General features: G+C 36.4%; 1 protein-coding gene across 1 annotated transcript in view; it reads right to left on the bottom strand.

The window, feature by feature from the left end:
- Positions 1-9,434: 9,434 nt before the first annotated feature.
- TMPRSS11A (transmembrane serine protease 11A) overlaps positions 9,435-27,540 on the bottom strand; it is a 49,663-nt gene continuing 31,557 nt past the window's right edge. Inside the window, exons 6-10 of the mRNA XM_029931483.1 lie at positions 24,544-24,582; positions 22,000-22,171; positions 14,220-14,479; positions 11,336-11,478; positions 9,435-9,596 (exon numbers count right to left, since the gene is read on the bottom strand). Of these exons, the coding sequence (XP_029787343.1) occupies positions 9,435-9,596; positions 11,336-11,478; positions 14,220-14,479; positions 22,000-22,171; positions 24,544-24,582 (776 nt within the window). The remainder of the gene's footprint in view (positions 9,597-11,335; positions 11,479-14,219; positions 14,480-21,999; positions 22,172-24,543; positions 24,583-27,540) is intronic.

Here is a 27,540-nt window from a genome sequence, read left to right as displayed (position 1 = left end):
ACCACTTTTAGTATATTTTCAGGAAGGACACTGAGAGGAACTGCAAATGAACTCTTCCTCTAGACATGATCCCAGAAAGATAAATGACACAACAGTTTTGTATGTGAGAATCATCAGGTTACTAACAAACATTTAAGGTTCTCCAGTGATTCCTTTCATACTTTAATGCCTTGGTTACTTAAACAAAGTAAAACAAATCTTCATGTGCGGGGAAGGGTTGTCTGGAACCCCAGGGTAACTGTAGTTTCTATAGATAGTGATGGAAATTCCTCCAATCTCCTTCTATAAGCCAATCGTGCCCTTTATCACTGAAACGGAAACTGTCTTTTCTCAGGGATCTGCATTCATATCCAAATTCTCTAGGGAATTCTCTAGCTCAAATACCTTGAAGAAATATTATTTCTTCAACAGTAAGCATAGTTCTAAGATTTAGAAATATTCCTTTGATGGGAACCAGTGTCACGGAGCCATGTGCCTAGACTTCCATGTCTGTACTACCATAGTTACTACCTCCATTTTTTTGGAAGGTATTACTTTCGCTGAAGTAAACAGAGGATTTTGAGACTTTCTAAGTCCTCTAGCTGTCAGGTTCCAGCTAAAGCAGATGATCCCTCAAAAGATAGCAGAAGAATTCCTGTGGATAAGAATGTAACAGAATGCCAGGGCCTTCTGAGATGGGCCTAGGAGGCCCACGGTACAGACGTGGGCCACTCTATGAGGGCCACACAACTCAGGGAGGTGCTCCACCTAGTGCTTTTTCTGTACCACGATATTACCCTTGTTGATCATTATAGCCCATGCAAAATATTCAACAGGATATGAGGGATTTTCAGTGACACTGCACATTACATAACATCATCTAGTATGTATAAACCCATAATACCTATTTTAAGGTTAAGGACAGATTAGGTTAATCTGTTTGTTTCTTTGTCTCATTCCTGAAACCTGCATTTTATCTTTGATTTTCCCAGTCCACAGTAGTGACACTACCCTGGAAGTCTCCAGTACCCTCATGAGGTTGTCAGTCCCTGTGCTGGGCCTCACTCCACACTATTACCATCACTTTCTGTAGAATTTTAAGCTGCATGATATTCAGCTCTTCATTTCTTCTTTAAGAAATACAGAATCCATACAGAATAGTTGTACTCACCTAAGAATCCTCTCTGCTCTACCTGTTCATCCCTCCTTCCCTTTAATCCCTGGAAACCACTGATATTTATTGTTTCCATAGTTTTATATTTTCAGTATGTCATATTATGGTAGTTAGCCTCTTCATACTGGCTCCTTTCACTTAGTAATGTGCGTTGAAGTTTTATCTGAGCCTTTTCATGACTTGATAGCTTGTTTCTTTATAACAATATTTTTGAGTAATATTCCATGATCTGGATGTACCACAGTTTATTTACCCATTCACCTACTGAAGGATGCCTTGGTTGGTTAGAAATTTTATTACGAATAAAGCTGCCATAAACATCCATGCACATGTTTTTCTATTGACATAAGTTTTCAATTCACTTGTGTAAAAATACTAAGGAGCACAATTGCTAGATTGTGTGGTAAAAATGTGTTTGGTTTCATAAAAAAATTGCCAAACTTTCTTCCAAAGTGGTTGTAACATTCCACCTTCCTCTGGCAGGTTTTTTTTTTTGTTTGTTTGTTTGTTTGGTTTTTTTTAGCACTTAGAAATGTACAGACAGAAGTACCACTAGCATTGTACCTGGGGTATCAAGATCAGGTGCCAACAGTATGTCAACTGCATGGCATCCTTAGGGATGCTGAATTTATAACCATATGTAGACTACTATGTAGACTATTACTATGTAGACTACTATGTAGAATATACTCTTTGACTGTCCTTATGGCCAGGGCCAGGGTCCAGAGTTCTGGTGGGCCCTTTTGAGGTGATATAACTATTAATATTAATCTCCTAACTTTCAGCTTTAATTTTCCATTCATCCCTATCACTCCTTTCTTCCTCAGCTCTCCCCTATGCCAATTAATTAAGACCCCATTCTAGCTTATACCTACATATCCCAATGATATTAACCTGAGACAGAAAACCTAAGTATATGAAGACGTTACCAGTTTACTCCTATTTTTGTCTACTGAGAAGTGCACAGGCTGAAGATGCTACTGTAGAAACCCACCTCTGATCTTAGAAATGTAGCAAGCAATTTGCATCTTTCAATGAATAAAACTAAGATCGTACCTTTAATTCATCTACCATTAGTTTTATAAATAATAATAATGTTACTCTATTAAAATCTGCCTCATTTTGCCATTAGTTCTTAAGAATTAGATTCTGAATTTTCAAACTTCCCTCTGAACTTAGTCTTTCAGACTTTTCTTGTTTCCATTTAAGTGTCTTTGTATCTAGATTGCCCTCTCCACTGGCTTTAATCTTCAGTTAAAAATCTTGTAAGATGGCTTTTGACATAGCTTTCTCTCTAAAGTTGTACCTTAGCAATTATAACTTTAACTAAAAATACCTTGGTTGCAGACAAGTGATTTTTCAGTTACTGAGTCTAAAATGTGGCATTTTTCTTCCATCTTGGGTATTCCTGGCATATACTTATACATCAAAGGTCTTAACACTCTCACTACACTGTTTCTCAGTTCTTCATTAGCCTATGAGCCCCAGAATCTTTTCCATTAGGCATATTTTTGTATTTCAGTGTTGCACTTTGAGTCCCCCTCTCCCCCATTATTTAATTTAATGACTACTGGTATGAGAGGAATCGTCTGAACTTGGAAAACAATAAAAACAATTTTAAAAAGTTAACCAATTAAATCTTGATTACTAATGAAAATGACAATTTATTTATATGGATAATTATCAATAAACAAAATATTTTTTAAAAATTCAAATTCTTTTATTTCTGTGAACGTTAAAAAAGTAGATTCTGTGTATGTTTTAGTTTTATCTCTGTTGTTTTCTATTAGGCAAATTCAACAGAGAAGGACCTCAATCAGAAGAATATAATCATGGATATATAACAGGGCCATTGGAAGTATTCAGATCTATGAGGTCCATGGGAGAAAAAGGAAGAAAGGACAGTCCTTGGTAGATAAAATAAAAACAATTAAAGGGAAAAGGAGATTTTTGGCCTTATTTCCAAATATTCCTATGAGTTTGGGATGTGCTCATTTAAGGATAGAGAACAGGTTTTGACTTAGGGGGCTTCCTGAAAGGCCACTATTATGCATACTTTACTATATTGTGATTACTTCTGGTATAGGCAGAGAGTGGGAAGTCTATAGGAACATTTAGAAATATGCAAAGCAGGACCAGCACAGGTTGGAAGGCTGCATAAAGGAAAGTGACATGGGGAAAGTAGTTAACAATTGAGAACTGAGGTCTCTTACCTTCATAAGAATCACAATTTGTCTCTTAATTTTTCTTAGACTAAACATAATATATACTGAATATTCTAAATACTGTGAGTGATACAAAAATGCATAAATCAGTCTTTAGCTTTATGGAATTTAAAGTACATTTTAGAGATAATACATGTACATTAAAACTGCAATGCAGAGTAAAGTATGAGAAATGCTTTAGAGGGGGAACAAAGCAATCCTAAAAGCTTTTGAATGGAGAGTGATTTTGTCTGGAATGATAAAAGTATTCTTGGTAGAGGTGCTATTTGGGCTAGACCTTATAGAGTAAAGAGAACATTGCATGACCAGAGAGGAGAATGTATTCAGAAAATAAAGTGTAATGTTCAGTATTAAGGACACTGGGCACAAGCAAAAAAAAAAAAAAAGTCTACTGGTTGTTAGCAGATTGTAAAAGCAATCTAAATCCATGTTGACATGGATTTAGATCTCTTTGTCAAGGAAAGTGGAAATCAGTGATGATTTGAGTGAGTGGGAATAATGTTATTGAGTAGCATCATGACTGAGCTTCAGTCTGCTAAATGGATAGAGTAGGGAGAAGCTGAAGGTGGGGCAAGCAGTGGAGTCTAGGTGAGATAATACTAATATGTTAATAATTGTGGATTATTATTCTAGAATGTGCTATAGGCACTGCAGGTAATGGCCTGCTAGCTTTTGAAATTAACTTACTTTATGGGGTGAGCATTAAGAAATATTGAAATAGAGGGGTACCTGGGTTGCTCAATCAGTTAAGTCTGACTCTGGGTTTTGGCTCAGGTCATGATCTCACAGTTTCGCGAGTTCAAGGCCTGCTCTGGGCTCTTCACTGGCAGTGTGGAGCCTGCTTGGGATTCTCTGTCTTCTCTCTCTCTCTCTCTCCCCCTCCCCCACTTACACTGTCTCTGTCTCTCTCAAAATAAATAAACTTTAAAATAAAATAAAATGTTGTGTTGGGCACTTGGGTGGCTCTGACTTCAACTCAGATCATGAACTCACAGTTTGTGAATTTGAGCCCCACATGGGGCTTGCTGCCATCAGCCTGTCAGATCAGATCCACTTCATATCCTCTGTTCCCCTCTCTGCACCTCACCCACTTGCACTCTTTCAAAAATAAATAAATATTTTAAAAATAAAACAAAAGTTAAATGTTTATGCCCTTTAAAAAATTGAAATAGAATAGAAAATATTGGATGTTATAGCACTAAGGTAACTGCTATTTTGTGAAACTTCTGTGTCAATTTTTAATATATGTGTAGTTAGTTATGCATTTATGGAGCTATGATGTGAAATATGTTTTCTACTGTGGATTGTGGTCCAGATAGACTATACTAGAGGCTGTATGTATAAAACCCTATCTTTGTGGTAATGGTTAAGGGGGCTCCACAAATATACTCTAGTCTAAGCAGGGGAATGAGAGAAAGCCTTCAAACACATTGTGTATAGAGAGCTCAGTCTGTATTTGAAATAGCCACTGACTTATTCTGCTGTTTCTTTTAGAAACACAATAGTGAGTGTTCAGTTTGATCAGGAGACCATAACTTTTGAATACTCAATGTCATAATTTTGAGATATCTCTTATATTTCTGACAATGACCAAATGCCTTAAGAGCAGCAGAGTCATAGAGTCCTTCTTAAGATTTCTTATAGGGCTGGCTTGGTGGTGATAAATTCTCTCTATTTTTGTTTATTTGGGAACACATTTATCTCCTCTTTTGAATGACAGGCTTACTGGATAAACGATTCTTGGCTGCATACTTTTTCTGTTCATCACATTGAAAATTTCCTGCCATTCCTTTCTGGCCTGCCAAGTTTCGTTAGATAGGTCTGTAACCACTCTGATAGGTTTCCCTTTGTATGTTACGGCCCTTTAATCCCTAGCTGCTTTCAGAATTCTCTCTATTTTTATATTTTGCCAGTTTCACTATGATATGTCATGCCAAAGATCGATTCAAGTTATGTCTGAGGGGAGTTACCTGTGCCTCTTGGATTTCAATGTCTATTTTCTTCCCAAAATTGGGGAAGTTCTCAGCTATAATTTGATCAAGACCCTCTTCAGGACCTTTTACTCTTTCTTCTTCTTCAGGAATTCCTATGATACGGATATTGTTCCATTTGATTGTATCACTCAGGTCTCGAATTCTCCTTTCGTGCTTCTGGGTCAATTTCTCTCTCTTTTTCTAGGCTTCCTATTTTTCTATAACTGTGTCTTCTAATTTACCTATTCTCCTCTCTGCCTTTTCAAACCGTGCAGTGGCCACCTCCATTTTATTATGCACCTCATTTATAGCCTTTTATTAACTCATCACAGCTATTTTGAAGGTCCCTAGTCTTTGTATCAATAGCTTCTCTGATGTCTTCTATGCTTTTTACAACCTCAGCAATTAATTTTATGACAGTTCTAAATTGTTGCTCAGTTATATTGCTTATATTTGTTCTGAGCAGTTCTGTGGCTGTGACTTCTTTCTGGAACTTCTTTAGAGGGAAGTTCTTCTGTTTCATCATTTTCGCTAGCTTTCTGTCTCTTGTCAGTTTTAAAAGCTCATTATACACTCTGTACCTGTTAATATTGCTCTATTAAAGGAGGCTCATTTACTGTCCAGGGACTGTTCCTTCAGGTAATGTTCTTTTAATGGTGTCTCTCAGATTCTCTTGTTGTGCCTTTGGTTATTTCCCTACCCAGTGATATTTGGGATTCTCCACCATGCATACTTCAGCTTATTTCTTGAGGTAGCCCTGAAAAGGAAAAAAGACAGACAACCACACAGGGAACAAAAGCATGCAAACACACAGACAAAACAAACAAACAAGCAAGCCAAAAGGGGAAAGAAAAAAAGAAGAGAAAGAGGGGGGACAGAAACAACAAAAGACCAAGGATATTCTAAAAGCGTGGAGGGGAGAGATAAGAATGAGATAAGGGAAAATATATCTGACTGGCAAGAATTGATCTAATCACAGCAATGCATCAGTTGGTCTCCCTCCTCCCTGCCCCCCTGCTCCACAGGGGAAAAGGAGAAAAAGAAAAAAACAACAGCTCTCCAGTGGGGATGGGTGTAGTTTGGTGTAGGTAGGACTCAGGGGCTGCTCTCCAAGGCCCCACCTTGGTGGTTGTGTGAAGAATGATGGCACCCCAAGCCCTTCGTGAGCCAAGTGTTGCAAGCCACTCTTTTGAGTCTGATGTCCCTGTGCCGAGGGTGGGCCAAGTATTTTCCAAGCCCTGCCTCATTTCCAAATCCTAGTCCCTGCAATTTAGTGCTACTGCCTGAGATGAGATGTACTTCTGCAGGTGGGAGGCTTCCTAGCCAAGATTGAGTAGGGGGACTGGGAAGCAGCTTTCTCCTGGCTCTGCCTGGAATTGGTGCACTGAGCCCAGCTAAAACGTGTCAGCTAAAGGGGACAAATTTCTCTCCCTGTGCCCAATGGTTATATATGGGATGATAGTATCCCTCTGTCCTGGGCCAAGGTTTTTCTCTTCTCTAGAGACAGCTCTACGAGTGTTTTTCTGCTTCTCCATGGCTCTGCCTGCTCTTTTGGGCTCTGCGCTGGGTGGGGAGGGGGAGCTCACTCCCCTCCACGCCTCTGGCCCCTACCCATTTTTTTACTTCCCCAATTTGCACTTACTCAGGAACCTATGAGGCTGTCTTCTTTTTGGATTCTGTGTGTGTTCCTCCCACTCTTGCAGATCAGAGTATTGTGGCTTCAGTCCTTCTCAGTTTGATAGATGTGGGCAGGTGAACATTACAGAGCTCCCTACTTCTCCGCCATCTTGCCCCTCTCCCAGCAATACAAAGTTTATAACTCTAAGATCATTTCTTGAATCTTAACATTGAATGTCAGAATTATGTATTACCACCATGATATTGACTAATGTATAAGCCTATGCATATTTTTATATATGAGGAAGCAACTTTACCTTGGAGTTCAGAGAATTGGTAGCCAGCTGCCCAATGAATCATATCATTTAAAATTTTTACACTTAGATCTATGACCCATGTTGAGCTAATTTTGTGAAGGGTGTAAGGTCTGTATTAAAATTCGTTTGTTGGTATGTGGATGTCGTGTGGTTCCCGCACCATTTGTTGAAAAGACTATTCTTTCTCCGCTGAACTGCCTTACTCTTGTCAAAGAACAATTGGTTGTATTTATGTGACTCTATTTCTGGGCTCTCTATTCTATTGAATTGATTTGTCTATTCTTTAACCAAAAACCTACACACAATATTTGTGATGGCTTTAATCATAATTCCCAAAACTTGGAAGCAACAAAGATGTCCTTCGATAGGTGAATGGGTAAACAATTGTGTGGTTCATCCATACAATGGTATGCAGCAATAATGAGCTATCAAGCCATGAAAAGACACACATGAACATTAAAAGTATAATGCTAAGTGAAAGATAGGAGTTCTAATTTATAATAGATTCAATTGAAGTCACTGAAATTCTTACAGATATGATTATTCAGATAAATATAGGTGTAATCATAAAGAGACTTTGTAAGGAAAAGGGCATGTGAAATTTGTAGCTCAGTTCTAGGCCCACTTGGGATACCAACTTCCTACAGGTTTACCATGTCATTGACATTTCCTGGTTTCAGCTGCCTGAACCATAGGTGTATTGGCCTGAATGACTCACAGGCTTTTCTAAGCTTTAAAATTCTATGAGTCTAGTTTATGGATTTGTGTGTGTGTGTGTGTGTGTGTGTGTGTGTGTGTGTGTGCGTGTGTGTGAATAAACTATTAGTCTCTTTTAGATTATTATAGGTTGAATTTCATGCCTTATCAATAGCTCATGGGGAGACATTATAAAATAACTCAATTTTTCCATGGGTTGGCTTATGTTTGGACTATATGAATAAATGACACTCTCTGCCCACAAGCCTGGTATTTCATTGACATTGTCAGGGAGTCAGATTCCACAAAGCTTTCATTTAATTGTGTCATGGAATACCCAAGGCTAACTTTCCTAAGGTCTTCATGAGACACTTCGTGGCTTTTTCAGATCACTTTGTTCATGTGTACTGTCTGGTAAGTCCTTGAAATTTACATTTAATTTTTTTAAACTACTGTTTCATGGTTGCAATAGTTAGGCTACTGCCACAAGCCTTAGGAGATAATTGGCTGCAGCAATTCAAAGATATAAATGTTTCTTTCTCTGTAGAAAGACAAAGCTCATTGATTCTCTAGCATATTAGGAAATTCTCAAGTTTTTCTAGGCATTTAACCTTACAATAATGTAAAGAACTACCTCCTGGTGGTTCAAACATGTAAATGCATCTATGAAAGTCAAATTTTTGTGCCATTGGTTTGGAATGACTCATGAAGTTACCATCATCTTTCCCCCAGTTTTTGTAACAAAGGTACCTTTGTGACTAGCTTATATTATATGCATTCATTTAGTATTCAGGTGCTTTCTGGATATAGCTGAGGGTAGGGGTATTTCTCTTTGTGTGTGTGTGTGTGTGTGTGTGTGTGTGTGTATTAAAAAAATCACCAAAAATAGGGAGGTTTCACAGTAGAAAAAGGTTAGAAAATCTCTGGCCTGATTTACTTTTTTTTGGAGGACCCTTCCAAAGGGTTTATTAGTAGAAAATGTGTTACAGTAAAAAAAAAAATCTCTTTGAAAAACTTGGAATAATAAGGACAAAGAAAAAAGTATTTGTGATCTCAGGAGAAATGATTAGAAATTATATAAGGTTGTACTGAATTCTTTAGGAGATTAAAAGGTTTCTCACTTGGAGACACCCTTGACAAAGATGTTCCAAAAATCTCACAAATTATTTTCAAAAATTTGCATTATACCTCTTTTATACTCCAATTTGCATGATGTAAAGAGTTGAGTATCTCTGATGTATTCCTCCAGCCAGGATAAATTGAGCCACTACTTTACAAATTTATAAGGATTTAAATACCTTATAAATTGACTATAGGTTATTGGTTGATTAAAGTGATTCTAAAATAAATCACGTCATTTAATCTCACTTCATTGTACTCTATTCACTGAACATTTAATTCTCATACACGTATAGCTTGCTAACAGCTCTCAAAATTTAACTTTTATAGAGAATTAGAGGCCTGTTTTTGAAGCGATCCAGTTTCGGTAATAAACCACTTTTGTGTAAACTCCAGGTTTATTCTTTTGACCACAGTTATCTCCCCAGCTCACGATTCCAATGAGATACCAGGTGTCTTTAAAATCCTTTATAACTAAGGGTCCCCCAGAATCACCCTGAAAATAAAAGAGAGAAAGAAAATTGCTTAATATAAAGCTTATTACTTAAAATATTCTGATGAACTACATATTTTATTAGACAGCATATTTATTGATTACCAATTACAGAAGAATTAATTAAAACATGAATTTCAAAAATTATAAAACTTTAAAGTTCAATTTCTACATTTTAATTTTCTCAGCTTTATAGACATATATATAGTCAAATATAATTGTATATGGCTAAAGAATACAATGTGATATTTAACATACATATATACTTTGTGAAATGATTATGACAATCAATTTAGTTAACACATCTATCATTTCACATAGTTACTGTGTATGCATGTGTGTGTGTGTGTGTGTGTGTGTGTGTGTGTGTAGAATGCCTAAGGTCTACTGGCAAATTTCGAGTCCACAACAAAGAAAGTCGAGCTAGTGTTGGATTTTTCCTGAATCCAAGCAGGGTTCTTGGACCCCGATTTTATCAGACAGACTAAACCCCTCACCACGCATCTCAGTTAAAATTGCTGTATTCATGTCTTGGGCCCTGTCCTTGAGTATCTCTCTCAGTAGCTTTCCCAGTTTTCCTATGGCTAGAGCTGTGTTTTACTACTCACGTGAGCAGTCAGGGAGCAGGAATTTTGTTCTGCTCCCCAATCTAGTGAAATCTCTTTATGACCACCTTCTTTATGAAGCATATCACGAATTTCACTGCTTGCCTGGATGCCCATACCCTGTCTGCTCCTGGGCTCCTGTCATGACCTTCGCCTTCGCCATCATGGCTTGGACCTCTCTGTGCTTCTCTGAATTCTAGCTGCCTCCCCCCTCTTTCTCAGCAACTGAGCCTGGATATATGCCAGATTCCTCTCTTGCCCAGTCTATATGCTACCAAACTCCCTGCTCCTCTTCGGACAGAGGTATACATGTGTAATTTGTGGGACTCAGGACAGAGCTTTCTGCTGCCTGACATCAAAACAATTTCTGTTATTTCATCCTGTACAATCACCTCCTTGAAGTTTTCAAGAATCTCATGTTATAAAGCAAGTACGTGTAGGAAGAAACACACTTTATACCTTCGTCAGAAAACATACATACAGCATAGCTATTAGACAGCAAAGGAAGGCACTGGAAAGGGGACCAGGTCTAATCCACCTTCTCACCCAGTGTTAACTGCCTCTAGCCCTCTCATTCTCCGTATGCTGAGACCCAACAGTTTACTTGGAACACCCTCAGATATGAATTATAGTTTCACACCTTTATTATTTTTGCTATGCTCTTTCTATATATAGAAAAATAATAGTATTTTCTTGTTCTGTAACTGGTAAGTGCCATTTATCCTTCAGGCTTCATTTAAGTGTGATTTCCCTGATATTTGCTGCAAAAATGTTCCCTTCACTCTAAAAACATTTACTCTCCATTATATCATTTAAAACATCTCATCATACCTCCGTGTTCATGATGATTGCCTTTCTAGATGAGAGCCCTTTTAGAAAAGGGACTCTGCTCTACAAACCTTTGGACCTCTGGTATTAAGAAAATTTAATTTTGTTTAGTTTGTTTGATGGCTTTAAAGAAATCTGCTTATATCATTTTGCTTAATAAAACATCCAAAAATGTGTTGTGAAATATGCATTTAGAAATTACTCAACTGTCAAGATATCTATATTGGTACAAGATAAAGAACACTAAATATTTCTTGAAAGAGATAAAAAATGTCTTGAGTTAATGACATCAAAATAATCTCTACCTACCCTGCAAGCATCATAAATTCCTTCCAGATATCCAGCACAGAACATTCCAAATTTCATATCATGGCCATACACATGTGGTTGTTTGCACATGTCATCACTTATGATTTTCAGTCTGGCTTCTCGAAGATTATTTTGGGATTCTCCTTCAGGGAAAACAAAGTGATTTTAGTGTTTACAATCAATGTCCTTAGCTAGAATGAAGTGAGTGGACTTTTTTCTAATCTAATCTATTTCATATTAAAACTCTCAATACAGAATGAAGTTAATATAAGCAGTTTCTAGTGAATAAATTTCTCTTTCAAATCTGGTGCATTTAAATGACAATTATTGTCCTTATCACATTTTTGTAAATACATATACTTGTAAGAAAAACATTTTGTGTCTTTTTCTGGAAAACCTTTGTATATTTATTTTTATTATTTTATCTTAATTCTAGTATAGTTAACACAGTGTTATATTAGTTTTAGGTGTACAGTTCAGTAATTCACTCTTCCATGCATCACCCGGTGCTCATCACAAGTGCACTTCTTAACCCCCGTGGCATATTTTGCCAATCCCCTCTCCCCCCTCTCTCTAGTGACCGTCAGTTGTTCTCTGTAGTTAAGAGTCTGTTTCTTGGTTTGTCTCTCTCCTTTTCTTTTGCTCTCTTGTTTGTGTCTTATTTGAATCCCACATATGAGTGAAATCATATTGTGTTTGTCTTTCTCTGACAGAATTATTTTGCTTAGCATCATACCTTTTCTTTAAAACCTATCCATTTATATATAGAGATAGGAAAGCACTGATTTTATTTTGGAAATCACTCGTTTTTATAAATACAGTTTGTATTTGTGGATCCCAAATTGTTTCTAGAAACTTGTCAGGTTTAGATAGTTTTCTACCTTGGCTTGATAAAATAATTATATAACTATGTTTATAATTATATAAAACATGTTATATAACATATATCCTATATACATATAGTATACAACTATATAACAACTATATATATGCAGCAACTATATACCATACATAGCTATATATAACTATGTTATATAAAATAATTATGTTCTATGTACATTTATTTTATCCTTTACATTTTATGAAGAACTTTTACACATATAATGACTTTTAAAGTCAATGATTTAATTTCTAATGCATTATAAATTTGGGACTCCAGATTATAAACTAGATCCTGAGTTGTAGAAACCAATATTATGACAGGAAGATAACTGCCTCTGGTAGAAACAGAATATCACAAGCATTCAGGGATTCTTTATATCAAACCACATACTGGTCAGGACGCTGTAAGGAAAGACACACATATCTCAACTTCTATAATAGGAATAAAACCACATGGGACACCTGGAAAAATCTAGAGACCATCAAGCCTATTTTGGGTATGCTAGTGAAAGATATTCTTAGTTCCTTAGTTTATTAACTAAGTTTATTAAAGGTTTATTCTCTAGGATTTATTATATATAAATGAATTGTACAGAGCTCTGTGAATGGATTTTGTCATTCCCAGGAAGGCTTTTCTTATCTTCTTATGCCCAGAATTAAGGAAACTCTTACTGTTGTTACATGTAAGTACCTAGACCAGATTTTATGATCCAGAGTGTATCTGACTAAGTATGCCCAAAAAGCATTCAAAAACAAAATCGTTTCTATTTGTTAGAAGTTTAAGGAGGCATATCAAGTTAAATCATTTTAGAGAGAGCCATGGAAGCTTTGTTATCAGAGACGCTCTCTAAATTAGCCTCTGTAGTTCTGGAGCAGATTTTGTTGTAATTGGACACTGTAGCTGAGAAACAGAAAAACTTGTGAAATGATCCAGGAAAGTGAAAATGAGTAGTGGAGCAAACCAAGGGGAGGAGTCGATTAAAAGGGTAGAGGGGGGCTCACAAAGATGAGGCATAAAGGGAAGGAAGTTTGGAGTGAAAGTGGGCATGAGGATGACAACACATCCAAAGTACACCTGGCATTGCAGAGACAACAGCACATAGAAGTAGACTCCAGTGTTGCTGAGGAAATATTCACTTCTTTTATGTCTCCCCTCAAGCCCACCTCTTTGGAACTGCCTCTCCTTCATTCCATGTGATGCTGACCAAACTTCCTATCATACACCTAACTTTTTTGGTATAGGCACAGGAGTGAGTATTTATTTATTTAAAAAAATTTTTTTAATGTTTTTTATTTTATTTTTTGAGAGACAGCATGAGCAGGGGAGGGTCGGAGAGAGAGGGAGACACAGAATCTGAAGCAGGCTCCAGGCTCTGAGCTGTCAGCACAGAGCCCAATGCTGGGCTTGAACCCATGAACTGTGAGATCATGACCTGAGTGAAGCCGGACACTTTACCAACTGAGCCACCCAGGTGCCCCAAGGAGTGAGTATTTGAGTTAGTCAATCTAAGCACCCTGGACACAAATGGAGCCAAAGGAAACCTTTTCAGGGATTAATATAGATTCTGGCAAAGAGAAGGACTTGTTCTTCCCTCCGCATCTACTAGGGGAACATGTTGTAAACCCTGATGTGGTTGGCCACCTTTGATGCTTTGTGGAACTAGAATCCCTCCATATGAAGGCAGTCTAGGGGAAAAAAGAGCCAGGAATGGGAAGATTCAGAGATTCAACTTCTAATGTCATCATACAAACTCCTGAACCCAGCTATGTCTGAAACCAGACTCATCTCATCTCTCTTGGTTTCCAAATTACAAGGCCCAAATTTTCCATTTTATCATTAATTTTGCTTTAGTTAGCTTGAGTTGAGTTTCTATCATTTACAAAATAAGAGCTCTAACTAATCCAACCAGGCTGTGCGGAAATGGCTGGCAGGATGATATTGATGGAGAGTGGATTCAATCACACTGTCCTAACTTGGATTTTAGAGCTCTGAGTTACCTACCCCCATAGAAAAGTGCTCCAAATCCTGTGATATAAACAGTTGAATTCGGTTGGAAGGATGCAGAGGCTTCTGGCAAACAAACCCGGCGGATGTCGTCAGTAAATGTGACCTTGGGAGAGAACTGTACAACAGCAATGTCGTACTCTCTTGCTGGGGAGTGATATCTCTCATGGACAATAATTCTCCTAATATTTCTTTTCATTAATGGAGGGTTGATTGTTGTTCCAAAGCTAACAGTCCATTGACGGGGGTTTGCATTACTAGAAAAGGTTAGAAACGAACAGTACATATAAACTACAGCACTGTAATAATTGCATGAAGACTAATATAAAACTCCATCTTAAAGATATTTCATTGTAGTGATTGTTTCCTTTCATCTTTAAATATAGTCTATTGCTATTTTGAAAGATAAACTGTATACAAACATTTTAGAGCTAAAATCCAAATAAGAATTATTGAATTCTAGACCTGTAAAGCACATAAACTATCATTCATTTATCTCTTCAGCAAATATTTATTGAAATTCTATATGTTGAACCTTATCTGAAGTACTGGGATTGAAGTGGTGAACCAGACCGAAAAGGTCCCTGCTGGTGGAGGTATTCAATTCCAGGGAAGGAAACAGAGCAAAATGAATTAACAGATAAATAAACAGTGATAAGGGCTAGGAATAAAATAAAATGAAATAGGGCAATGGAAAAGAGTACAGAGGGGTAGTTAGATAATTATCTTTTGAGAATATGATGTTTAGGCTGAGACATGGTTGATGAGGAGTTAGCTGTGAGAAGGCAGGGAGACAAGTTTCCAGACAGTCTTCCTAAGGCTTACACCAGATGGGCTGCAGTTCGAGACCCAAGGGAAGAGTGGTGGGACATGAGGCTGGCAAGGTAGGCAAGAACCAGATTTTAGAGTGTCTAATAGGTCATGAATAAAGTGTTTAGATTTTATTCAAGTGATAATGGAATTCACTGGATGATTTTAAGACAAGAGTAATGTAGTTTCATTTATATTTTTAAAAAATCACATAGGTTCTTTCTGGAGAATAGATTGTTGGAGGCAAGAATGAATGAAGTAAAAGTTGTCAGAAGTAGGAGCTCCTGGATAGCTCAGACAGTTAATCTTCTGACCTCAGCTCAGGTCATGATCTCATGGTTCATGATTTCAAGGCCCATGTTGGGCTGTGTGCTGACAGTTCAGAGATTGGATGGAGCCTCTGTTCTCCCTCTCTGTGCCTCCCCCACCTCCCAACTCCTCCTCTTCTCTGTCTCTCTTTCTCTAAAATAAACAAGCATTTAAGGAAAAAAAGTTGTCATAGATCTTGTGAAAGATGACCAAGTGTGTTTTAACTTGTGCACAACTTTTAGCTTGTGGGCTTGCACAACTGGTAGATCATGGTATGAATAGAGATTGGAAAGGTCATTTATTTTATACGTAAGGAAAATAAAACCTAGATAGGTTAAACTATTTGCTAAATATCATGTCTGCTTGCTTCTCTTTGCTCTTCTCTTTATTGGACATGGTCTTCCATCAAAATCTGTTTATTAGTAACAAGATTTGTGTTCTTAACTAAGTACTTATCTAACACCAACCATGAGAGCTAAGCAGAAGCAGATACTGGCCATATAGATACTTGTTCCTCAACCTAATTATTTCTTAATAGGTAGCTTAGTCATAGAAAGAAGCATATAAACATATCATGGGGTTTAAGTCCAATTTGACAGCTGTAATTGTGTTGGGGTTGTTATTATTTCTCTCTTTGAGGGAACTTAAATTTAAAGTTTAAATCATGTTTTTATACACAGTTTAATACAAAAAATAATGAGAAAAGCTAAATAAAAATTGGTTTGTGAACACATTGTTCATTTGCATAAATATATTGACATTTTTGTTTATAAATCAGTCTTTTGTGACTTTTATTGGTACAAAGCTGCTTCCTCACCTTAATCATGCCTAGATAAACTTAACATAAATCAAGTATTTTGAACTTGGAAATGCAAAGGATAGACCTTGACTTGTATTTACTCAAATGGAAGTGATCATTTCAAAACTTTCAAACAATACCCTGATACTACTTAATACAACTTGTATTTTTTATGTTTGTAGATAGCAAACATGAAAGAAACACCTGACATGAAAGATACTAACTGAAGATTACAAATAAACTTAAAAATTTTTAAAATTATGCCCAAATCAAAAACTTGCAATTTAATGATAGTAAGTATAAAACAGTAATTCAGATCCCCAACTAAACTAAAAATTCCAACTGTGATTTCAGGTTTGGAAACTATCCCTATAAAAAGGATTTGGAAATTTTGTTGCTTATTAGCTTGAGAATCAATCCACGTGGTAAGAGTTCTTAAAGCGTAAGCTCAGTAAAAGACTGCAATGATCAGTTTCAGAGTAGGGAAGGCCATAAAAAGTCATTTAGTCCTCTCACTGATCCAATGCTTGAAAGATGGAACTTTGCATGAGGCAGACAGACATGCTTGTGTTCAATTCCACCATCCCCTAATATTGTGACCTTTGGCAAGTTACTTAGCTTTTCTTATTTCACACAGTTAAAAAAAGCTTATCAATCATGGTTTACTTAATGAGGTGAGTGTGAGTGTAAGAATTATATAAATCAATCTTTAAAAAAAGTTTTCTAATGTTTATTTACATTAGAGAGGGAAAGAGAGCACAAGCAAGGAGAGGGACATAAAAGGATGGAGACACGGAATCTGAAGCAGGGTCCAGGCTCTGAGCTGTCAGCACAGAGCCTGACCCAACGTGGGGCTCAAACTCACCAACCTTAAAATCATGACCTGAGGTGAAGTGAGACAATTAACCAGCTGAGCCACCCCTGTGCCCCTATATAAAACCGATCTTAAGCATCTAACTGAAGATTTGTGCCACACTGGAGCTTAATAAATGGTGATAGTTGTTGCAAGAACATAGTTTAGATGGCAATTGTCTTGGCTTGAACCCTTCTGCAGCTGGGTTTACTGCCTTTTCCTTAGAATCTCTTTCTTCACCTTGGAATCCCTTGCATTTTTGAGCAGCTCTAACTATTGAAAGTTCTTCACTGATTCCCTAATTATCTTCCACAGGCAAGTGTCTCAGACATAGGCTCTGAATGGCAAATTAGACTATATAGTTATACTATCACGTTTCTTTACCATCCAACACTCTATGGTCTGAGAGCATTTCATTTTCTCAAGTTTTCTTTGATTGTGTTGTTAGGACAGAACTCACTATCCCAGTCAGGATTTGACCAACAAAGAGTCTAATGTCTCTTTTATTTTGAAATCTGCATTTCTTTTAGTTCAGTTTAAATCACAATGTAATTTTGTGAATAACTGAACAGTTTTCTGACAAAAATTTTTAAGCAATTTGCACATATATGTTTATGGTACTGATATACTTAGATTTTTTTGACTCAAGTTAGAGCCTTACATTTATACTTACCAAAATTAATCATTTCATTCTTGGTTATCACTCTAACATAATTAAAGTCCTCTTGAAGTTTGTTTTTCTTACCCATACATTTGTTATCCTTTCCAGCATCTGCCATCAGCTACTTTGTTGATTATAACTTCCACATCATCTGCCAAGCCTAGAAAATACATTGTCTAGGACATGGTGCTGGATAAAGATCTTTGGTGGGCCATAAATATCACCTTCAGTCTTTCAATTGCAATTCTTAATCATCATCCTTTAGACAGAATTGTTTAGTTACTGAGCTACCTATTACCTTCCATTCAATTTATATTGTTTTATTATTTTAAGAAGATCTCCCATTTTACTTTGTCATTATGACCTTAGTCATACTACCTAAATTTTAAATATGTTTATTTATATTTATTTGGGGGGAAGAGCAGTATAGGGGGAGAGGAGAGAATCCCAAGCAGGCTCTGCACTGTCAGCAAAGAGCCTAATGCAGGGCTCAATTGCATGAACCATGAAAATCATGATCTGAGCCAAAATCAAGAGTTGGACACATAACCGATTGAGCCACCCAGGTGTTCCAATCATACTATCTATTTTGAGAAGTGTTTTTAGTTCTTGGAAGCATAATTTAAGGGAGACACTGACAAAATCAATAATATTTAGAGGAGAAGAACTAAGAATGTAGGACATCTGAAGCTGATGCTGTGAAATAAAGTAGTGATATTTATTCTTACATATGGTTTCAAGATTCTCATTTATTTTATGTTATTTGGCCTGAAAAAGAGAGAATAATAAATTAGTTTTCTCCATGGTTCTCTGAAGAAAGAAATAAATTTGATCCCTGATATTCCAGATGAAAAAACAAATATCAGTAGGTAAAAGTTATTAGGTTTCAGATTTGGTGTTCAGTATTTTAAGGATAATCATAGTAGTAGATCCATCTACCACAAAATTGGTTAACTTTGGAGCTAGTAAGCTCTCCTTACTTTGAGATATTCAACTAGGTACCTACATAAGGGATTTCCGTGCATTCTAACATATTGACCTGTTGAGCTCTGATGACTTTCGAACTTTAAGAATCTATGTCTCTATTCAGATTTAGACTCAGGTAGACAGAATTATCATGGTATCAAAAGTCAAAATTTTATTTGCAAATATTTTCTCCCATTTGGTGGGTTGTCTTTTTGTTTTATTTTGTTGATGGTTTCCTCCACTGTGAAAAAGCTTTTAATTTTAATGTAGTCCCAAAATAGTATAGTTTTAGTATAGTTTAATTTTGCTTTTGTTTCCCTTACCTGAGGAGATATATCTAGAAAAAAAATTTTATAGCTAATGTCAAAGAGATTGCTGCCTATGTTTTCTTCTAGAAATTTTATGGTTTCAGGTGTCACATTTAGGTCTTTAATCCATTTTGAGTTTATTTTTGTGTATGGTGTAAGATGGTTGTCCAGTTTCATTCTTTAGCATGTAGCTGTCGAGTTTTCCCAACACCATTTGCTGAAGAAACTGTATTTTTTCCATTGTATATTCCTGTCTCCTTTGTTGTAGATTAATTTGGAATCTAATTGTGGCTTTATTTCTGAAATCTTTATTCAATTCTATCGATTTGTGTGTCTATTTTTGTCAATATCATAATGTCTTGATTATCACCACTTTGTAGTGTTTCTTGAAATCTTGGATTGTGATTCCTTCAGCTCTGTTCTTTCTCAAGATTGCTTTGGCTATTTGGGGTCTGCTGCACAGTGAACAAAACCATAAACAAAACAAAAGGCAACCTACTTAATGGAAGAATATATTTGCAAATGATATATCTCATAAGGGGTTATTAAAAAAAGCACTTAATTAACTCAACACCAAAAAAACAAATGATCCAATTGAAAAATGAGCCATGGTCCCAAATAGACATTTTCCCAAAGGAGATATACAGCTGGCCAACAGACACATGAAAAAAATCTCAACATCACTGGTCATCAGGGGAATGCAAATCAAAACCAATGAGACATCACCTTATACCTGTCAGAATGGCTAAATTTAAAAAGGTAAGAAACAACAAGTGTTGGCCAGGTTGTGGATAAAAAGGAACCCTTAGGCACTATTGGTGGAAATGTAAACTGGCAGAGCCACTGTGAAAAATCATATGGTGGTTCCTCAAAAAAATTAAAAATAGAATTACCAGGATGCCTGGGTGGCTCAGACGGTTAAACATCTGACCCTTGAGTTTGACTCAGGGCATGACCTCACAGTTCATGAGTTTGAGCCCTGTGGCAGGCTCAGGGCTGATGGTGGGGAGCTTGCTTGGAGTTCTCTCTATACCTCTCTCTCTCTCTGCCCTTCCCCTGCTTTGATGTATGGGCTCTCACTCTCTGTCTCAAAATAAATAAACTTTGAAAAAAATTTTTTAAAAACAGAATTATTATGTGACCCTGTAATTCCACTACTGGTTATTTATCCAAAGAAAACAAAAACACTAATTCAAAAAGATTTATGCACTTCAAATTAGAACTGCAATGAGCTATCACCTCACACCTGTTAGTACAGCCAAAATCAACAACACAAGAAATAGCAGGCATTGGTGAGCTTGCCAAGAAAGAAGAACCCTCTTACACTGTGGGTGGGAATGCAAACTGGTGCAGCCACTCTGGAAAACAGTATGGAGTTTCCTCAAAAAGTTAAAAATAAAATTACCTTATGATCCAGCAATCATACTACTAGATATTTACCAAAGGATGCAAAAATATGAATTCAAAAGGACCCTTGTACCCTGATGTTTATAGCAGCATTATCTACAGTAGCCAAATTATGGAAACAGCCCATATGTCCATTGGCTGATGAATGGTCAGAGAAAATATAGTATATATATGTATATATATATACACACACATATACATACACACACACACACAATGGGATATTACTTAGCCATAAAAAAAATCAAATCTTGTCTTTTGCAACAGTGTGGATGGGACTAGAGACTATTTTTTTTAAGTAGGCTTCACCCCTAGTACAGAGCCCAACACTAGGCTTGAACTCATGACTGTGAGCTCAAGTCCTGAGCTGAGATCAAGAGTCCAATGCTTACCCAACTGAAGCACCCCAGAGCTGGATAATATTATGCTAAGTTAAATAAGTCAGAGAAGGACAAATACCGTAAGATTTCACTCATATGTAGGATTTAAGAAACAAAACAAATGAGCAAAGGGAAAAGAGAGAGAGACAGAGGCAAACCAAGAAACAGACTCTTAACTATAGAGAACAAACCGATGGTTATCAGAGGAGAGGTGGGTGGAGGGATGGGTTTAAAAGGTGATAGAGATTAAAGAGAACACTTATTATGATGAGCTTTGGGTGTGGCATGTAAGTGATGAATCATTAAATTCTACAGTTGAAACGAATATTACACTGTATGTTAACTAACTGGAACTTAAATAAAAATAACAAAAAAATAAACTAAAACCAAAAAGATATATACACCCTTATGTTTTATTGCAGCATTATTTACATTAGCCAGACTATAGAAGTAACCTGTGTCCACTGATAAATGGATAGATAAGAAAGATTTGATATATATAGCTATATACATATATATAGATACACATATATGTGTGTGTTTATATATGTGTGCTTGCATGTATATTTGTGTGTGTATATATATACACACATATATATACATTTGTGTATATAAACATATATACACACACACACACACTGTAGCATTATACAACCACAAAAAGGATGACATTATGTCATTCGCAATAGCATGGTTGGACCTAGAGAGTATTATGCTAAGTGAAATAAGTCAGACTGAGAAGAACAAATATTTTATTTTACTCACATGTAGAATCTAAAAAAAAACCCAAATGAATAAATAAGCAGAATCAGATCTATAAATACAGAGAACAAACATGCAGTTTCCAGAAGAGAGGAGGGTTGAGAATGGGGAAAATAGGGAAAAAAATAAGTCACAGAAACAAAAGGCACAGCACAGGGAGAATAGTCAATAATATTGTAATAATGTTGTATGGTGACAGATGATAGCTACATTCGTGGTGAGCATAGCTTAACATATAGAGAATTGAATCACCATGTTATACACCTGAAACTAATGTGACATTTGTGCCAATCTCCAAAACCCTCAAAACCTGTGAGGACATGACCAATGAATCCTAGGATAAGGACTACTACCCTCACTAACTTTGTAAATATGTATGTAACTATAACATAGTAGGAAAATGCTTAAAAGAAAATTTTCTTATTTACCTCAGTAATATTTGAGAGCATGATTATTAATCAGGACATAATAAATCTCAGTTTTTTAGCAGTAGTGAGGGCCAACTTACAGTCAATAACTTACTTCTTAAAGCAGTGTGCTGCAGTGATGAGCCACGTATTACTAATCAAGGTGGCCCCACACTGATGTATGTTATTTCGCTGAAGGGAGGCTTGCCATGGCCAGGCAGCCTTGGCTGCGATGTCTCCAGACATTATTCTGTTGACTATTAATGGAACAACTCGTTTACCACAACCTGTAAGAGATAAGATCATTAAGTTATAAGAAATGTCCCTATAGTCTTTGATGAAGAGTACTTAATAGAGTACTATAACACAATATTTGCATCTATCATTATGTAAACATGTATAATATTAACATCTATCCTCTGTATTTTCTGATATGTTGATGTGTTGCTCATCCCTGCATTTATAGATGTGATTATATATTGCCTACTAAAGCTATGTTAAACTACAAAGGGTTGACATATCACAAAGTTATGTTTCCTGAAGACTATGGTATCAATTATCTAGATCTCCTGGAAGTTCCTACTATGATTGTTGCTTCCCAGTTTCAGATGATCAGTGTGTTACTTTGATATGAAGTTTTTACCAGTAGAACTCACCAGACTAGTAATTGCCCATTTCCTAGAACCCCTTCTCCCATGTATTTTTCTGTATGACTAGTTCCTAAGGGTGTGCATGGGTTAACGTATAATGACCAGTTTCTTACTCTTCAGGATGTAGAGTTCCATGTTTACTCACAAAAGTCCCATTCACTATTGGTGGGAATAAATATGTACTCTATTATGTGTATGTCAGAACAGAGATAACTTTGCTGCTTAAGTTCTTAAGAAGCCTGTTTAGAACATGGTGCTAATAAGGAAAATATGGTAGATTCAATTCTTATTCCAATTAATTGAGTATCACAAAAGAAAACTCATTTTACTGATATTGGCTACACCCCACTATGACCAGTCATTGTAGAAATCTCCACCATTCTGCCATAACTCTAGTTTAGACTACCATTTTTCTCATCTGGAGGATTGCAACAGCTTCCCAGCTCATCACCTTGCCTCCAGTCCTGCTCTTCTAATCTATCCTCTATATTGAAAAGTGAGTGAGTGACTTCCCATTGCCCTCCAAATGAAGTTGAAATGTTTCAGCAGCATTCTGGTCCTTGAACACTATTAATAATATCCATTTCCCATGTTCACCAACCTCCATTCTATGTTCCAGTCACACTGACATTTTTCAATTACAATAAATGACCACATTCTTGCTTTTCTTTTTTCTTTTTTTTTTGAGCTATACTTTATTTTTTAATATTGTTTACTGTCAAGTTGGTTTCCATATAACAGCCAGTGCTCATCCCAACAAGTGTCCTCCTCCATGCCCATCACCATTTCCCCTCTCCCCCAACCCCCAACAATCCTTTTTGTTCTCAGTATTTAAGAGTCTCTTATGGTTTGCCTCCCTCCCTTTCCTTAACTATTTTTCCCCTTCCTTCCCCCATAGTCCTCTGTTAAGTTTCTCCTGACCCACATATGAGTGAAAATATATGGTATCTATCTTTTTCTGCCTGACTTATTTCACTTAGCATAATACCCTAGAGTTCCATCCACAATTAGCAAAGTTGCAGGGTACAAAATCAATGTACAGAAATTGGTTGCATTTTTATACACCAAGAATGAAGCAACAGAAAGAGAAATCAAGAAATTGATCCTGTTCACAATTGCACCAAAACGCATAAAATACCTAGGACTAAATCTAACCAAAGATATTCTTGCTTTTCTAAAGACATTTTTAGATACAGTTCCCCCTGGCAAGATTGCTCATCCCACTTGTCACTTGACTCATGGTCTCTCTCCTCTCTCCGGTCTCAGGGATCACTTTCTGACCTTACAAGGCCAGGTTAAGCTGACTCTGTGATTGGCTCTCATAGCACTGTGCACTTTCTCTGTTGTAGCATTTATCACACTATTTTAACATTTCCTGATTTATTTATATTTTCTCCTACCTTCGAACTCTTAATTTGAGAGGAGGGATCATGTCTTATTCATAGAGGTATTCACTTTCTGAATGGATGAATGAATGGATAGATAAATACAGTTTGTTTGCAAGACGGAGAAGCAAATGCATGAACACCTTTGCTCAAATTCATCACCACTTTGATTAAAATCTTTCAGAATTTAAGCCACAGTGATATGAAAGGAGTGGGTGAAGCCTGTGTCAACCATGAAAATGAATGTAGTAAGCAAATTTTGTAGCTCAGCACAGATAATAGGGTCTATTTCCTCCCCATTTATCACTTTCTCATATTTTATTTCTCAGCAGAAAGATTTCATAGCATTTTTAAAAATTAGAAAATCAAGCCCATTTATTCCAAGCCAGAAATACATAATTTCTTCAAATTGCCCCCAAATTCCCACCATTTAAAATGTTTTTCTTGAACATGATGTAACAATCAGCTTCAGAGTTTGAAAAAGATATTTCTGTTTATTGTCCAATTGTTATTCTCTTCCAAAGAAAATGCATGACATGGATGGGAAATTATGAGCTAATATTTGAAGATATTATCCTTTCTGATGTGGAAACTGAACTTGTTTTATAAGCTAGCTAGACTTACATGCTTGGACAGTTAGCTCTCCTGTTGATGAACTCATTGCTGAAAAACAAAATAGAACATAGAACAGCAATGTGATATCCTCCCAGTTGGTTTCAATGACCAGAAATTATCAGAAGATATTGATTATGTATGGATTCTAGGCAGTTGGACAAATATTCCGGAGAATGACTACCTATAAAACAGGATACGTATACAATTTTTATAGAGATTTATAGGCAACCTCTAATTAGGCAGATAAATCCTCAAGTAGTGGGTGATTAAGGAACAAATAGTGGATGATTAAAATCCATAAATAGTTTGTGTTAGTACAGAACAGTGACTCTCTAATGGTGTAGGCTAAAGCCTCTTTGGATTTCATTTCAGGGGCAAAGTGAAATGGGGAAAGAGACAGCAAGTAGATGGGATCTCCAGGCTCAAATCCAGCCTCAGTCAGAACAATTTTGCTTTTATTTCTTCTATTTAAGACTTCACATAAGCATTTCTTTGGTCAAAGGGTTTAGGAATTAAAAAATAATTAAACTATATTGAAAAATATAGAAATTAAAAAATAATAAACTATATTGAAAGTACTTCAAAAACAGTTTCTAAATTATCAAAATGATTTTTTTCTGAAGAATAAACTTGTGTATTCTTATCCAACATCTGCTAAGTATTGGTAAAGACCAATTATTGGACAGAATCTTAAGTTAAATTCTGTCAATTTTCAACAGTTAAGATTCTGACAAAGAAACATGAACATTTAAAGTGAAATTGGTGAAAAATTATATGAAAACTGATGATTTTCAAGATAAAAAGGCTTACTGAGCAGAATGAGGATAAACTTTTCATTTATTTCAACCAGTGAACATACCTAAATTTTTTTACCAAATAATTTAATTTTCAAGTGTAGGAGTGAAACAAACATTAACACCTTAGTCATGTGAGTGACCCTCTAACAGACTTCTGAGGGGAGAGTAATCTAGTTAGTAATCAGGGCTCTGCGCACTGTAAGTAACATCAGGCAACTGGAGCACACACGAACCAAATGTGGGCAGTGAGCTGCTCTTTCATAACCATGGAGTCTGCAATGCAAAGAAGCTGATTTTAGCCTTGCTTTGACACATTGCATCCCATAAAGGACCCACACCATAGAGTTTTGTTTTTTCCTGAATAACAACAGCAAAACAAAACAACAAAAACAAAAAACCAAAACCAAACAAAACCTCTGCAAATTCTTGACAAATGACAGGGAATCTTGGGCTGCAGGATTATTTCTAGACTTGGTCTAGAATTTTGGCAGTTTTCCACTCATTGGGAGGCCCCACACTTGATCTTAGCCAAAAGGCCGAGAAGCGATCATTGGGAGGCCCCAGATTGAGTGTTCCTAGAGAGAAGGATTTTGCCTGTAAAAACTGCCTTGAGGATAATACTGAGCATTTCACTAAATGAGTTTTCCTAAGTTCTAATAAACAATCTTTTTGCATTTGAAAGTTTTGAAAGCTTCAGTGCTCTGGCTTTTTCTACTACTAATCACATGCATCGTGTACAAAGCACATGTACAACCTCCTAGCTTTCTAAGTGGTAATGGCATATATGTTGCACATTTTCTATTTTCTTGCATATCCCTTGTTATTTCTATGATTATAGGAAAAACAAACATTACCATTGCAATTTTACAGATGAAAAAATGGAGGTAAAGTCATGGGCCAATTACTTGGGTGGTCTTGCAGTGACTTAGTGGGATTAGAATAGGTTCTCCATCAGCACACTCTGCCTTTTAATAATTTCTTAGTCATTAAAATAAGCTATAGACCCCAAACTGAGCCTGTGAAGAAAACAAAAAGCCCAGGTAACTGGTAACCATTTCATGCTTCTTTTCTGGTTTCAGATAGCTCAGGCTTTTAAATTTCTGGCAAATTAACTGGTTATTGGAAATTATAATTGCAACACATTATATAATTTATTAGAATTGCCACTATTTCACAACCTTGATTCATCTGTTTCCCTACCTAACAAAGAAGGTGGATTAAGCCCTTGACAGGTCCTTCCCTCGTGGGTTGGGAGAGGTCCCCATCTTTATTCCCGGAGTAGCTGACTCTTTGTCACATCAGCAAACTCCTGCCCATCCCATTCCCTCAGATTTTCACTTCCTGGTTAGGTTTCCTCTTAAAGAGTCAGCCAGACCCTTACAAGGGCACGGCATCCTATTTCACCTCTGATATTAATCACTTCCTTTGTGATTCTCTTAAGTCTGGTGCCCATTGGAATTTGTAGGGAAACTCTGCACTTGTCTGCTAGAAGTAGGTGCTTGTGGAAGCAGCTTAATGTACAAGGGTAAACAGGTTTCTGTCTAGTTGGACTCCTCAGAGCCTTTAATATGCTCTGAGATGAACGTCATAGACAGAATTTCTAAGATGTGTTTGACCACTGAATTTTTTTTATACAGAGCCTATTAAGAAATTAGAGATCTAGACTTCAGTCTTGTATCATTTTAATTATTAGAGTCCTTATTTTTTATCTCTCTCTTATATCTATAAAAGGTAAATTTACCTACTTCATAAGAATATAGAAATTAGATGCTGCACATGAAGGGCATAGAGAAAGCCTTGATAAAGGCTGGTTTCCCTTTTTAAGAAATGATAATGGTATAGTATTATGGTTCCAATGATTTTTTTTCTAGCTCAGTGATTTTTAAAGCATCACTTATAGAATGGTTTTAGTGGCTCCAAAGTTGGTTTATTATTTTTTCAAATGCCCACAGAAAAAAATAGAAACTTCATAACTTCACTATATACAGAAACTATCCGTATTTTTAAAAGGCAACAAATGACTTCATATTTTAGGAAGGTCCCACCTAGAACAGTAGTTGTTGCAAAATGCTTGGTATTTTCACCTGCTTAGTCATGAAGGTAGTGGCTGAGTCAGACTAATTCTCGGTTAGTGGTAAAGTTTCCTTATTTTAGGATGAGTATGAGTCAATACCTACAGGATAAACCACTTGACAGCTAACTTCAGACA

This window comes from Suricata suricatta, chromosome 1, assembly GCF_006229205.1.
Source record: "Suricata suricatta isolate VVHF042 chromosome 1, meerkat_22Aug2017_6uvM2_HiC, whole genome shotgun sequence".
NCBI classification, from domain to species: domain Eukaryota; kingdom Metazoa; phylum Chordata; class Mammalia; order Carnivora; family Herpestidae; genus Suricata; species Suricata suricatta.
Note: the sequence above shows the minus strand (reverse complement) of the source record. Positions and strands in the feature narration are given on the sequence as shown.